Source organism: Oryctolagus cuniculus, chromosome 17 (genome assembly GCF_051225735.1).
Source record: "Oryctolagus cuniculus isolate XC-2025 breed Fujian yellow rabbit chromosome 17, ASM5122573v1, whole genome shotgun sequence".
In the NCBI taxonomy this organism is placed as follows: Eukaryota; Metazoa; Chordata; class Mammalia; order Lagomorpha; family Leporidae; genus Oryctolagus; species Oryctolagus cuniculus.
This window is the reverse complement of record NC_142883.1, coordinates 42,894,165-42,909,398: the sequence shown is the minus strand read 5'-3', so window position 1 is coordinate 42,909,398 and position 15,234 is coordinate 42,894,165. Positions and strand designations below refer to the sequence as shown.

General features: G+C 42.1%; 1 protein-coding gene and 1 pseudogene across 8 annotated transcripts in view; one reads left to right on the top strand and one right to left on the bottom strand.

The window, feature by feature from the left end:
- The window catches only part of NF1 (neurofibromin 1), a 303,335-nt gene that overhangs the window by 51,775 nt on the left and 236,326 nt on the right, over positions 1-15,234 (top strand). For all 8 annotated transcript variants that reach the window (XM_070061093.2, XM_002718937.6, XM_051825442.3 and 5 more), the window contains exons 2-3: positions 10,928-11,071; positions 13,342-13,425. In XM_070061093.2, the coding sequence (XP_069917194.1) occupies positions 10,928-11,071; positions 13,342-13,425 (228 nt within the window). The remainder of the gene's footprint in view (positions 1-10,927; positions 11,072-13,341; positions 13,426-15,234) is intronic.
- Positions 206-741, bottom strand: LOC127484496 (ATP synthase F(0) complex subunit C2, mitochondrial pseudogene; annotated as a pseudogene).

Genomic DNA, 15,234 nt, shown 5'->3' with positions numbered 1-15,234 from the left:
TACAATGATCTTAACTGTTTTGTCAAGTTTTTCCCTCCTAACTCCAGGCATAATTATTTCCTTGTATATGTTCCAGAGTACTTTCTTGTGGTGGGGGGAATATAAAGTCACAAAAATAGTTTAATTAAATTCAATATTTCCTATTAATACAGTATCTATTTGTCTTCCCTTTGTCAAACCCTGAGCCAACCATTCTACCCAGGCTGCCTGGGAAGGTATAGGAAAAGGAGCATACAGGCAGATGAGACACAGGAGAAAGAACTATGGAAAGTGGAGGAGCCTCCTTCATGTGGTGAAGACGATGCAGAAGGCCACCATCAGGCAGGGGAGCCCTCTGGCCTCTGAGAGGGTGAAGCCCGGGGTGGCATAGGAGAAGAGCTGCTGCTGCAGGGAAGGGTCCCTAGCATAGCCAATGATGAGGCTCCCACATTCAGCCCCAATCCCAGCCCCAGAGCCAGCCACGTCAGCATGGCAGCCCCAGCCCAGGGCTCTTGGCTGCTTTGTCAGTCAGTGTCCCTTGAAATGGTGCTGGGTTGGGAGCTGTGGGTCCAGAGAAATGAGATCCAGGGACACAGGACTGTCAGGCTGCTGAGGTGCTCAGCCATTAGTGTTTCTGGTCTTCTGAGCACCACTGCAGACAGTGGGCAGCCCAGCAGTTGTGAGGTGCTCTTGACCAAAGAGGGGCTGGAGATGAACTCAGGGTTTGAGGGACTGAGGCAGGAGAGCTGCTCCCAATATAGACATGATCGAGACAATTTTATTTGTATTCTAAAAGACTATAAGTGAGGGGTGGGTGTTTTGGTGCAGTGGGTTAAGCTGCTGCTTGGGACACCTGAATCCCGTATTGGAGTGCCCCTTGGTGTATCTTCCATGCTTCTGATCCAGCTTCCTGCTGAGAGGCAGCTGATGATGGCTCAAATTCTTGGGCCCTTACCACCCACAAAGGAGGCCAGGATGAAGTTCCTGTTGCAGGTGTTTGGGGGAGTGAACCAGTAGATGGAGGTGGGTGGAGAGGAAGGAAAAAACACATGTCAGTCTGCCTTTCAAATAAAATAAATCTTTAAAGAATTACCTGTGTGGGGCCAGTATTGTGGGGCAAAGGTTAAGGGGCTGCCTGCTATTGGTAAACCATCTGAGCCCCAGTTCTAGTCCTGGGCTGCTTTACTACCTATCTAGCTCCCTGCTAATGTGCCTGGGAAAGCAATGGAAAATGACCCAAGTGCTTGGGCCCCTGTCACCCAGGTTGGAGACCTGGATTGATTTCCTGGTTCCTGGCTTTAGCCTGGACCAGCCCTGGCTGTTGTCATTTGGGAAGTGAACCAATGGTTGGAAGATTCCCCTCTCTCTCCTGCTCTCCCTCTCCTCCCTTATTTCTCATCTCTCTGTCCCCCTCCCTCCCCTTCCAATACATACATCTTTTAAAAGTATATACAATTTTAAGGCCGCCGCCGTGGCTCAATAGGCTAATCCTCCGCCTGCGGGGCCGGCACAGTGGGTTCTAGTCCCGGTTGGGGCGCTGGATTCTGTCCCAGTTGCTCCTCTTCCAGTCCAGCTCTCTGCTATGGCCCGAGAGTGCAGTGGAGGATGGCCCAGGTCATCCCATGGGAGACCAGGAGAAGCACCTGGCTCCTGCCTTCGGATCAGCATGGTGCGCCGGCCACAGCGGTCATTGGAGGGTGAACCAACGGTAAAGGAAGACCTTTCTTTCTGTCTCTCTTTCTCTCACTGTCCACTCTGTCTGTCATAAAAAAAAAGTAGATACAATTTTAAAAAGTTGTTAGAATATTTCATATATATATATATACTGACTGCTCATCTTTGCCGCATATTCTGTAGTGTTTCCATTAATTAGGTTTATTATTAAATAAAACAACCATATCTGCTAGTTATATAGACCATTGAGAAGCTAATTGTTGCACATTCTTCTTTTCCCTGTTGTTTCTTCGTTGTCGGTATTTTGTTTATTTGTTTTGATTTTAAGATTTATTTGAAAAGCAGAGTGGCAGGGAGGGAGAGACACACACACAGAGATTTTCTGTCTACCAGTTAACTCCCCAGATGCCTATAACAGCTAGGTCTAGGCCAGGCTGAAACCGAGTCAGAACTCCATCTAGGTCTCCTACATGCATGTCAGAGTCCTAGGTATTTAGATCATCATTCACTGCATTCCCAGGCATGTTAGCAAGGAACTTGATTGGAAGTGGAGCAGCAAGGACTTGAACTAGAAGCTGGCTTGCAATGCTGCCCTCCAACAGTGTCTTTTTTCTTATTTACACATCTTTTTGTAGACAAATATATCAGTACTTTTTCTTTCTTTTTTTAGAGGTTTATTTTTTCTGAAAGAGTTACAAAGAGAGAGGGAGGGAAGGAAGGTGGCGGGGGGGACGGGGGGAGAAAGAGATCTCTTCCATCTGCTGCTTCACTCCCCAAATGGCCACAATGGCTGTAGGTAGGCCAGACCGAAGCCAGGAGCCAGAAGCTTCTTCCAGGTCTCCTATGTGGATGCAGGGGCATAAGCAACTTGAACCATTTTTTTGCTGCTTTCCCAGGTGCATTAACAGGGAATAGGATTGGAAGTGGAGTGCCCATATGGGATGCTGGCACCGTAGGTGGCAGCCTAACCCGCTATACCACAGTGCCAGGTCTAGTATTTTTTTAAATATATAGCTGCTGTGTTTTTATCTTGGTTAGGAAGGTCTTCCTCATTTCAACATTATGAAATTATTCTTTAACATCTGTCCTAAGCATTTAATAGCTTTTATTTATTTATTTATTTATTTATTTTTTGACAGGCAGAGTGGACAGAGAGAGAGAGAGAGAAAGGTCTTCCTTTGACGTTGGTTCACCCTCCAATGGCCGCCGCAGCCAGCGCGCTGTGGCCGGCGCACCGCGCTGATCCGAAGGCAGGAGCCAGGTACTTCTCCTGGTCTCCCATGGGGTGCAGGGCCCAAGCACTTGGGCCGTCCTCCACTGCATTCCCTGGCCACAGCAGAGAGCTGGCCTGGAAGAGGGGCAACCGGGACAGAATCCGGTGCCCCAACCGGGACTAGAACCCAGTGTGCCGGTGCTGCAAGGTGGAGGATTAGCCTAGTGAGCCGCGGCGCCGGCCACGTTTAATTAAGCTTTTAAAAAGAGATTTGTTTATTTGAAAGTGACAGAGAGTGAGAGGGAAAGAGATCTTCCATCTGCTGGTTCACTCCATAAATGGTGGCAAAGGCTGGGGCTGGGCTAGGCTGAAGCCAGGAACCTGGAATTCCATCCGGGTCTCCTATGTGGCAGGGACCCAAGTACTTGGGCCATCATCTGCTTTCCCAGGCACATTAGCAGGGAGCTGAATCAGAAGCAGAGCAGCTGGGACTCCTATGGGATGCTGGCATCACAGGCGGTGGCTTAAATTGTTGTGCTGGCCTCTACTTGTGTATTTTAAAATTTGGTATGAGTTACTCTTTTTGGATGGTTAGCGAGTTGATTTGGCATCATTTTATTGACTAATACATTCTTTTACCATTGATTTGAAATATTACCTCTATCATTAAATTTCTATGTACACATTAGTGTCTATTCTATGACTGTAACTAGTTTATACTTAAGTACAGTAAGGTTTTATTGTAAGATTTTAATTATATGTTTAAGCACTTGATAATGCAAGTCTTGTCCTTTTTTTTCCCCTGAACATTTCTTTGGTATTTTCAGAGATTTGTTCTTCTAAATGAACTTCCAAATCAGTCCCCCTTCCAAATCTATTAAAATATCTTACTAATTCTCTACTTTTGTTAATTTCATCTACCATCCTCTCTTGCCTGGACTGTTTTCTAACATGCAACAGTAAGAGGGCTCTTTTAAAAACATAAATCAGATTATTTTGCTCATAATTTTTGTGGGTCAGGAATTCACGACAGTTTCAGGTGGGCAATTCTTCTGTGATCTGTATGGTGTTGACTGAAGCTGGAGAATCCTTTCCAGTAAATTATAGTGTTTATATATTTATTTTTGGCTACTTGAAAAGCAGAAGAGAGAGAGAGAGAGAGAGAGACTGAGACTGAGACTGATTTTCTATTCCACAATTCAGTCACCAAATGCCACAACACCCAGTGTTGGTCTAGGCTAAAGCCAGAAGTCAGGAACTCCATCCAAGTCTCCCACATGAGTGGCCGGGTCTTGCCTGCTGCCTCCCAGAATGTGTTATCAGAGGTTGGATGGGAAGCAGAGGTGCCAGGACTTGAACTGGCACTCCCATTTGGGATGTGGGCATCGAAAGTGGCTACTTAACCTGCTGTGCCACAATGCCCACTCCTCCAGTATGGCTTCTTGAGTCTGGCACCTCCGTGCTTCTTGATCTCTCTGTCTTCATAGTGGCATTGTACTCTTCAGAGCCTCTGCATGTGGCCTGGACTTTTCACAGCGTGGTGGTCTCAGAGTAATCACTTTTTTACATGGCAGTTGGCTACCAGGAGATGGGAAATAAACTGTCAGACCAATAAAGGCTTGTGCCTGGGACCAGCACAGTGGTCAGAGTAGTCATAGGAGAAAATGAATTACCAATTAATTGAAAGAAAAGGGCCTGCTTCATGCAAGGAGATGGAAAAAAAGATTCAACTTTTCGACAGGGATGTGGCAAAGTCTTACTGCAGAAAAGCAAGTGGGATAAGAAATGCTCTGTGTTCCTACTTGGAACATACAATCTGCTGTATCGTCACACTCAAGTTCAGGGCTCTTAAAGTGGCGTACAAGGCTTCGGGATCTGACCAATGCTCTTAGTTATCTGCCTTCATCACTTACACTTTCTTTTTGTTTCCACACTGGCCTTCTTGCCAGACTTTTACTGTGCCATGCTCATTTCAGCATCAGATCCACTGCACTGAAATACTGCCTTAGATACTCTTCTTGGGGTCTTGGCATGGATGTTTCCATTCTCTCACTTCATGTAGGTCTCCAGTCAGTTGTCACCTCTACAGAGAACTTTCCCTTTCCACCTTATGTGATCAATTCATGGTTGCTTAGAACCCCTTAATCTGGTCTTCTTCTACAGGCTTTGGTACTGTTTGTAGGAGCCTGAGGGTCCTGAGTTTTCCTCTCTGCTTGCCTTCGGAGCATGTGGAGAAATGAGAGTAAACATAGAGGCCAAAATATTTATTTTAAAAATCTACCTGTATTTATATGTGTATTTTTTATAATAACTGTTCAGTGCTAAGTTGGAGACCCAAATGTGCCAAGTAGCTAAGTCCAAGAATTTGGCAGATTACCTACTCAATCACAAGCCTTCTGGGCCACTACACTGCAGGGCTGGGATCCTGGTAATTCTTTGCAGGTTGATTAGAGGGAACTTTTTGCCTGTGGACAAGGAACTTTTTGCCTGTTGACAAACCTGTTCCCAAGCAAAGAAGGTGTTGGGCTGAGTTGTACGTGACTGTTTACTCTCATTTTTATGAATCTGACTGACTAAAAAGGAATGAAGGATGGGGTGGTATTGTGGCATAGTGGGTGAAGCCACAGCCTGCAGCACCAGCATCCATATGGGTACCAGTTTCAGTCCTGACTGCTCCACTTCTGATCTTGCTCCCTGCTAATGTACCTGGGAAATCAGTGTAAGGTGGCCCAAGAGCTTGAGCCCCTGTGGGAGACCCGGATGAAGCTCCTGGCTCCTGGCTTTGGCCTGGCCCAGCCCTGTCCATTTCTGCCATTTGGGGAGTAAAGCAGCAAATGGAAGACATCTGTCTCTTTCTGACTCTGCCTCTCCCTCTCTGTAACTCTGCCTTTCAAAAAAAAAGAAGAAGGAAATGTCCAAGACACTTCTCACCTCTGAACTATGGCAAACCGGATCCATATGGTATTATTAAGGAACTTTAAAAAATTCATGGAAACATGTTAAGGGATAAGTTTATTTTAAATTCATGCATCTGAATGGTCTTCAAAAATTTATGGATATGTATATTATGAAAAAAATTTATGGATTTAAAAATGCTTTATAGCGAAACAAGCTCTTCTTTTAATTCCATTTTCCATAAACTTTTTTAATTTCTTTCATATTTCTAAGATAGGAAATTATGAAGTGAACTTTGGGGACATTGAATTTGAATTTCTTAGAAAATACCATATGGAGAAACCCAGCAGACATTGGGTAACATATTAGAAAGCTTGACAGAGATGTTTGCATTAAAGATACAGGTTTGGCAGTTTATATTTTTCTTTTGCTTTGTGACTACCATGAACATAATGGCTTTAAACAACACAAAATTATTATCTGATCATTTTTGTGAGTCAGGAGTCTAGGCATTGATTAGCTGGGTTCTCTGCTCTGATTCTCATCAGGCTGAAATCAGGCTGGGGCTACAGTCTCATCTGAGGCGTGGGATTCTTTTCCAAGCTCATTGGTTGTTTGCTGGCAGAATTTAGTTCCTTACAGTTGTAGGATTTAGGTCTCGGTTCCTAGAGGCCATTTGATATTCCCTGTCATGTGGTCTTTTTCCGTAGTTGATTTCTTCACATTCAACAGAAAGTACCTCTGCCACTTCATAGCTGTCTTATTTTAGTGCTTGCTTGATTGATTTTGAGATGGAGAGAGTGAGTGTGTGAGTGAACTCCCATTTGCTGTTCACTCCCTAAATGACCACAACATCTGAAGTTGGGCCAGGCAGAAGCTGGGGCCTAGAACTCAGTCCAGGTCTCCCTTGCGGGTGAGAGATCCAAGTACTTGAGCCTCCTCCTAGAGTGTGTATTAGCAAGAAGTTGGAATTGGAAGTGGAACCTGGCTTGAATCAGGCCCTTCCTTGTGGATGCAGGCATCCCAGTGGTGTTTTTAACCACTGTTCCAAACTGTTCTGCATGAGGGGGATTTATTGTCTTGCATGGGGAAGTCCTCTGAATCTTCTGCAAACAAATGTGAGGAGTGCAGCTTTTACTAGGCATTGGAGGGCCACTTCTGTAGACTCGGAGGGCCCAGGGGGATCTGAAGATACAAGATATTTGGGAGCATCAGCTCACATATGTGTCAGAGTGTTTCCTAGCTAGAGCTCTGATCTTGGCATAGCAGACCTGCTTTGTTTGAGAGTTTAACCTTCTAGGAAGCTCGCTTGCTTGCTCCCTTTCTCTCTCATATATATATATATATATATACAGACACACACACACACACATATATATATTCTCTCTCTCATTTCTCTTTGCCCTTACATCTCGTTTCTGAGATGAGAGAGAGAATATATATATATGATATATATAATATATATCATATACATACATATACACATAGGTATCATCTACATATATAAGAGAGAGTATTATTTCATAGGAATGAGGTCTACACATGGATAGTAATTAAGTACTGGTTCTGATCACTAGGTTTCTCTGCCCCACTGCTGCAGGAGAGAAGAGCCTCTGCGATTGTTTTCCGAGAGGAACTCTGGCTTTCAAACTTAACTTTCAGTTAACAGTTAATCAGCCTTTTTTTTTTTTCTGTTGTGTTTTTTCCCCTTAGAGACCAAAGAGTTTAGCAATATTTGTCCAGTTCCATTGTTTCTATTTGCTGCTTCTACTTCATTGCTGGCTTTAACATCTCATCTTAGCATCTGCTACTAACTGCCCTGGAGGCCAAGCCGTTCCTTTCGTGTCAACACCTGGGAGAAAGGAAAATTGGGCACTGCAGGCTCAGCAGCAGCTTTGACTGATCCCCATGGGAGCTGTGGAGCTGGACTGACCCTTCCAGGTTGCTCAGGATGACCAGTAATTGCAGATGGGCTACCCGGGAAGGATGTGACCTGGGCGAGGCTGCTGTCTGCAGCTGAGGCCATCTCGGAGGGGCTGGCTGCTCCCAGCAGTTAAGGCAGCAGCGCCTTCCTTGAAGGGAGCTAGGCGGCACCTCAGTGTGTGCCACAATTTCTTGTAGCCACCAAGTAACCAACTTGTTTTTTAACATTATTGTGAACTCAGGGACTTAAATACTTATATTTAGCAAGGATTTTGTGAACTTTTACATAGAGAAAAGTGTGCAAATTGTAAATGGACAGCCCAGTAAATGTTCACAAAGTAAACCCAGCATTATAACCAGTACCTAGATGGAGAAATCAAAGCACGTTGACAGGCCCCGTGTGGCCTTCTCCCCTGTGCTTCCTTCCAGTCACCGCCTTTCAGGGTCTCTTCCGTCCCAGCTTCTGTCTACAGTCACAGAATGAGGCTAGTGTGTTTTTGAACTTTAGGTTCCATAATCATACAGTGTGTCTTCGGTTCTGACTTCTGGCCTTCTTCAGCCTAGAGCTGTTGTTTATTCTTATGGTGATACAGTTCTTCTTTGTGTAAATATATTACTTAAAGACATTGCTGCTGCTGATAGACATTTGGGTTGTTTTCAGTTTTTGGCCATTATAAAAAATGCTGCTGTAAATATTGTCTCTGTTTTTGGCGAACACACATACATACTTATTTTGAGTACATACCTGGTGAATTGAATGAGTGTGTGTGTTCATTTGTAGTAGATAATGCCAAATTTCAGGGTAGTTACTGAATTATACCTCTACTAATAGCAGATAAAAGTTTCAGTTGCTGTGGTTTGGCCCTGTTAGAAAATGCAGCCTTCCTTCCACGCAAGGCTTACAACTGAGGGTTGTGTGTATTTACTAAGGTATCTCCACTGGAAGGTTCTGAACACTCATCTTTTGTCTTCTTGAGGCTGTAAGATATTCAGACTCTTCTCTACTTTTCAGAAATTTTGGCTTAACCTTTTACCTGTGTTTGCCTTTTCCATAAGCCTTTGAAACCCGTCATGTCTTCAGCATTGTCACCAGCCATCCGTTCCCTCAGAAGCTCTGATGGTTTCTTTTTTCTTGACAGAGGGCCTTTGCTGAGAACGGCCTTATTTCTCCAGGTCTTTTTCTGCCCAGACTCTTCAAATGCCCCAGGGAAAAAGCAGCTGCAGAAGATCCTTACTTCACCACAGTTCACCCCATTTTGGAATCTTAGCTGTAGTCCTCATTCCTTCGGGAGCTCTCTGAACTCCTTTAAACAGACGATTTTTGTATTTCATCTGTTTAAAAAATATTTAGGAGAAAGAGATGTTGTTTTGCTACAAATTACTTCCTTCTGCCTGGGAGCAGAAGTATGGATTTAAGCCTACATGATCAGTTTAAATAAGTTGTAATTGCTTTCCTTAACAAAGTTCAAATTAGTCCACTTTTGGCCAATAGAACCCTCTTTAAAATTTAAAAAAATCATTTCTGAGTCTTTGACGTGGCCCTTATTAGTCTGTTGCTGTCTGCTGTGACAAGATACGCCTGACTTATTATGTACCATTTTGCCCCAGACACGGGATCAGTAATTTCCTAAAGGATTCTAGATTCTTTTTACTTGAAATGATATTTCAAGATTACAAAGCAGGGGTTAAGGTTGTTTATTACTATGAGATTGGTACATTGTTTTTGGGCATTTTCAGTGGGTGCAAGAATTTGTTTTCTTGATACAAGGTAAAATACATTGAGTTCATGTAGCTACTTTGAATTTCAATTAAGACTATAGGGGTGGATGTTTGGCCTAGTGGTTAAGATGCTGGTTCAATACCTGTGTTCTGTATTGGGGTGCCTTGGTTTGATTCCTGGCTTCCATTGGTGACTGCAGCTTCCTGCTAATGCAGACTATGAGAAGCAGTAGTGATGGTTCTGGGAATCCCTTCATGATCTTTATAACTAACATTATGTCATTCTTAGCTTCTTGTTCTGCCTCTTTCTCTGTATCCTAAAAATGTTCTTCTCACTTTTATTGTTTCCTTACTATTAAATTAATCATCTGTAATTAATTAGCAAATGCTGGTGTGCTACTTGATCTCTTTTTGCACCATTTTAAAATGAGGAAGCTGTACTCAGGTTTGTTATTTTGAGAGGACCCTCACCAGCATTCTCTATGAGCATTAGCAGAGTCTAATTAAATAGTAAATATATCCATGATGCTTGAAATACAGAATGCTAGCTTTTGAACAGAGTAGAGATGAACTTCTGTACAGCTTACATCCTCATCAGACAGTGTAAGCATGGTTCCCTCAGAGGATATTTCCCACCACGGAGTTTATCTGGTTGTTGTAGTACACCTTCATTTTTTAGCTGAGGATGGTTATTCTGAGTCAGTCTTCCTGTGTTCCAGTTTCACTGTTCTTATTCTGAACAGTTGGCAGTTGTTACTGATTAGAGGATTGGGACATAGATTTTCGTGATCTGTTGTTTGAATGTTTGGGTTCAGTGTATAACATTAAGGGTTGTATGCATTTTATTGCAGACGTTCTCTGAGATAACTTTCAGCTACAAGGAAATAGCTCTACTTCTGGGAGTCATCATTGCCTTGCATATGGTGCTGGGTGAAGGATTTAATTTTGTAGATAGAGACTTACGACTTCCAAAAACCAAACTACAAAAATTGAAATTTCTTTTTTTAATTAAAACAATTAAATGATTTATTTACTTGAAAGAGTTACAGAGAGAGAGAGAGAGGGAGGGAGGGGGGAAATTTATCTTTCACCTGCTGGTTTACTACCCAGATGGCTGCAACAGTCAAGGGTGAGCCAGGCCAAAATTGGGAGCTGGAAACTTCTGGTTCTCCCATGTGGGTGGCAGGGGCCTAATGCTTGGGCCATCTTCAGTTGCTTTTACCAGGTCATTAACAGGGAGCTGGATCAGAAGTGGAGCAGCTGGGACATGAACTGGTGCCCACATGGGATGTTGGTGTCTCAGGTTGTGACTTTACCCACTTTACAGTAATGCTGGCACCCTAAAATTGAAATTTCTGAAAATGTAAGATTTTCTATAAATTCTATTGAAAATTGAAGCTTGAGGTACAAATATAGATAACTGTGGTTGATAAAATTTTTCTATGCCATGATTTTCAATGAGAAAAATTTATTTTTGGTCATTTTCAAAAATAAGTCTTAACATATTTTTATTTCTTTTTTCAGCTTCCAATAAAAACAGGACAGCAGAACACACATACCAAAGTCAGTACTGAACGCAACAAGGAATGTCTGATCAATATTTCCAAGTACAAGTTTTCTTTGGTTATTAGTGGCCTCACTACTATCTTAAAGAATGTTAATAATATGGTGAGTATTGGGGATACTGTTTTGAGGGGAATTTGCTTTTTGTTTTGGATTTAAAAGTTTAGAGCAGCATATTTTGAAGGATGGGAATAATTTTATGTAGGCTTTGGATGTTATCATTTTCTCATTTTGTGGATGATCCCAGGTAAAAGGTAACCTTTTGACTTTCATTTTAGTTTTTGATTTTTTTTCCTCTCAAAAATATTTCCTATTGGTGACCCTGTTCCTTTTCCAATGTTTTTCTGGAATTAGAATTTTATACAGCTTTTGTATCATACATAAATTAACAGTAGTAATCTGTTACATGCTTTTCTTTAGATTCTTCTTGAATTTAAATATCAGATTGTCCTGATCAGAACTAAATGATAAATGAAGTAAGATTGTGTAGTCCTAAAATTCAGGATTGATGTTATGAAGATACTAATTTTTTAAATTACTTCCATAACAAGTGATAGATTCTGTAATAGAGAACCTGTTACTGAAACAATTTCCTCAAATACCAATTTCAAGTATTTTACTATTTAAAGCTCATAATTGCTTTCCCCTGCATTTTATTTTTAACATTTAAAAATTTTTATTTGAGAGAGAGTATGTGTGTGTTCCCATCTACTGGTTCATCCCCTATATGTCCACAATGACTGGGCTTGTACTAGGCTGGGGCTGAAACCAAGAGTCAGAAACTCAGTCCAGATATTCCACGTGAGTAGTAGGAAACCACTACTTGAGCCATCCTGGCTGTCTTCCAGAGTCCACATCAGCAGGAGGCTGGAGTCAGGAGCGGGAGCCAGGAATCAAAGTCAGGCACTCTGATAGGGAGTGCAGATGTGTTAACCACTAGGCCAAATGATGCCTCCCCCACCACCCATTTTATAAAGTCTGCTGATGTTTTCTTGACATTAAGGCATGCCAGCTGTTCTTCCTCTGTACCTCTGAGTATGTAGCTCTCTTCTCACAGGTGACCCCTTTTCTCTGTCAGTTCTTTTTTCGTTTGTTTGTTTGTTTGTTGACAGGCAGAGTGGACAGTGAGAGACAGAGAGAAAGGTCTTCCTTTTCCGTTGGTTCACCCCCTAATGGCTGCTGCAGCTGGCGCACTGCGCTGATCCGAAGCCAGGAGCCAGGTGCTTCTCCTGGTTTCCCATGCGGGTGCAGGGCCCAAGGACTTGGGTCATCCTCCACTGCCTTCCCGGGCCACAACAGAGAGCTGGCCTGGAAGAGGAGCAACTGGGACAGAATCTGGTGCCCTGACCGGGACTAGAACCTGGTGTGCCGGCGCTGCAGATGGATTAGCCTAGTGAGCCGCAGCACCGGCCTCTCTGTCAGTTCTTGTCTGTCTCTTTCATACTAAGTTCAAACCAACTAATCTGGGTTTTAAAAAAATTAACTCAAAAATTTTCTGCTTGTCTTTCACAGTTGGAATGTGTTTTATTGTTTCTGTTGAGCTATGAAAATAACATCTGGTTGTAGGTTGTGAAGATTGGTCCCATTTTCACAGTTACGTCATCTTTGGTGTGTTTCTTCTTAAGCAGGTTGCTTAGATAATGCCCGAAGCTTAAACAACGTATAAACTGGAGATGTGGGAAATCATTTGCCTTACAAAGCAATTTTGTTCTTTATGTAAAAAATTAAAATAAAAAGCAAGACTTTTCATAAATATGTGGAGTGATTTACAGAAACGTTTAGTACTTTGTGTCGTTTTTTGGCATAGGATTTTGCACATATGAATGTGTGGCCATACTTTGAGTTAGACTGAAATATTTTAATGTTTGGGTCCTTTTCAGAACCAAAACAATATTGTTATACTGGTGGTTGTTGAGTTCTTATGGAATAGAAACCATGGTTTCTTGCTACTGCGTGCCTAAAATTCAGTGTAGTTGGTGCTGTAGCATTATGTTGCTATACAAATTAAGACTTTGATTGATTTGTGGCAAAAAAATGGAATTAAATGCACAGTTCAAGCTTCTGCTACAGACCTGTATATGTGTATCTAAATTTTTGTACATAATTTTAAAGCATAAAGGAAAGTAACATCTTTTATTGGTGCAAGTCTCTTGGCAGACTGATAAATGCCAAAATTTCTCTTGACCTGAGTATTTAAAGTGTGTGAGCCATTAGGATAAAATCAGAAATGATAGATTTAAATAGAGTATAATCTGGAGGATTAAATGGAAGATTATTGGTTTTCTTTCTTCTCCATCCTTCATTTTTCAAATACATGCTGATTCGTAGTGGATAATGATAACCAACTTTCATGTTATGCTTATCTTTTCTTTCAGAGAATATTTGGAGAAGCTGCTGAAAAAAATTTGTATCTTTCTCAGTTGATTATATTGGATACACTGGAAAAATGTCTTGCTGGGGTAAGTAAATCCATTCTTATATAGGGAAGTTTTGAGAATGATCTGATGTTCCAAAGTTAGATGTGGAATCATGTGGACTTTGTGTCTGAGACATGTGCTTATGAATTTTGTTAATGCAGCTGACCTGTTGGCACAGATAAGTTTTCAGGAAAAAAATATTCTGTCTTCTTTTGTAAATTAAATAGACACTAAGTTTACTTTGAAGTGTTAAGTTTCAGCTACATGTTTGTCAGGTTTTTTTAGAAGAGAGTTCTTGAAGAAATCATTATTGATTTAATTAAATTTCTAAGATATTGTTGGGGCTCTGGCATTGTATAGCTGTGAAAGAATGTGATTCAGAAGACCAAAGGTAATCTTGTTTTTTCTCCTATTTGAAAATATTAATAGTCTAACTTTCAAGTCTATATAAAAGAGAGCTTAAGTATTAAACCTATGCTATTAAGGATATAAATACTGCCTGAAAAACACTTGTCTTGTATAAATGTGGATCTGCACAAGTGTAATAGGCATATGGAAGAGTAGTTGGGGAGAGCTTGTTCCAAGATGGTGGAATAGGGAGGGAGCTTACTGCTCTAGCCTAAGAGAAGATAGTTTTTAAAAGAAGTGGAGATAGTGTAGTCTCAAGGAAGAGCTAGGGAAAAAATGGCAGAGGGAACTCTACTGAAATTAGAGGGACACGATGGATCTAGATGGAGGGTGTGGGCACCCATGGCTTGGGACTTCAACCACTGAGAGCCTATGCACCAGTGCTGGAAGTGAGGTGAGAAGAGACTACAGTAGCCCGGGCCACTGGCAAAAAAGCAGTAGGAAGAACCTAGAGGGAATGAGGCTTGAAACCCCAGGAGGGAAAGTACACCAGCCTAACTAGAGGAGAGAAAAAAATAAAAAGGATGATATGAACATGGTTCTCTCTCTCCAATCACCTTACAAAGTGTATGAGCTGATAGAGTGGGTGCCATTTTAGACATATGTAACAGCTGTGCCAACTCGTGTCTACGCTTGGCAATCAGCCGGGTGGAGAAACCTGATTTTGGTGGGGAGTAATAACAGGAGGCTAAGACCTAGTGAATGTGTGGAGTTTCTGAACCCAGACTGTGGAAAAAAGAAAACAACTGAGGGTGTATGAGAGAACTCATGGTGTGGCTGAGACTTTGAGTAGCCTTGGTTGGAGACGCCACAACCCCTGGTGGCCCTGGCTACTTGGTGAGAGACATTGCAGAGTAATATGAACTTACACTGAGGGCTGAACAGATCCTTTGTGTGGTCCTTGGGACAGAGCAGATGAATATTATACTCAGTGAGGCTAGCACTCAGGCACAGGTCTCCATCAAGAAGAAGAGCTCAGCTTAGCAGAATACTTGCCTTCTGATTGAAAAAAAGAGAAGATTTACTGTGCCAAACTTGGGTGTGTCACCTTAGGCACACCATAACCCTGGAGAACAAACAAAGCTCTCTGGCCACACCCACTACAAGCCTCTAGATATTCACCGAAAGCAGACAGTCCACTTATCTATAGAGTCATAGTTCAATGATAAAAGCTGCCACAGCAGGGGGAAAAAAAAAAGAAGAAGAAACCAGTGAGTATCTCCACAAATGCTGAACAACAACAAATGCAAAAATCCAAGGAAAAAAAAAAACAAGGAAGACAACATAATGCTCTCAAAAGAACACAACACTTAAATACTAGATTATGAAGACCATGAGATAGAAGAAATACAAGAAGTGGAACTCAAAAAATTGATCATAAGATTACAAACGCAAATGCACGAACAGCTGGTCTCTCATGCAGGTGCAGGGCCCAAGCACTTG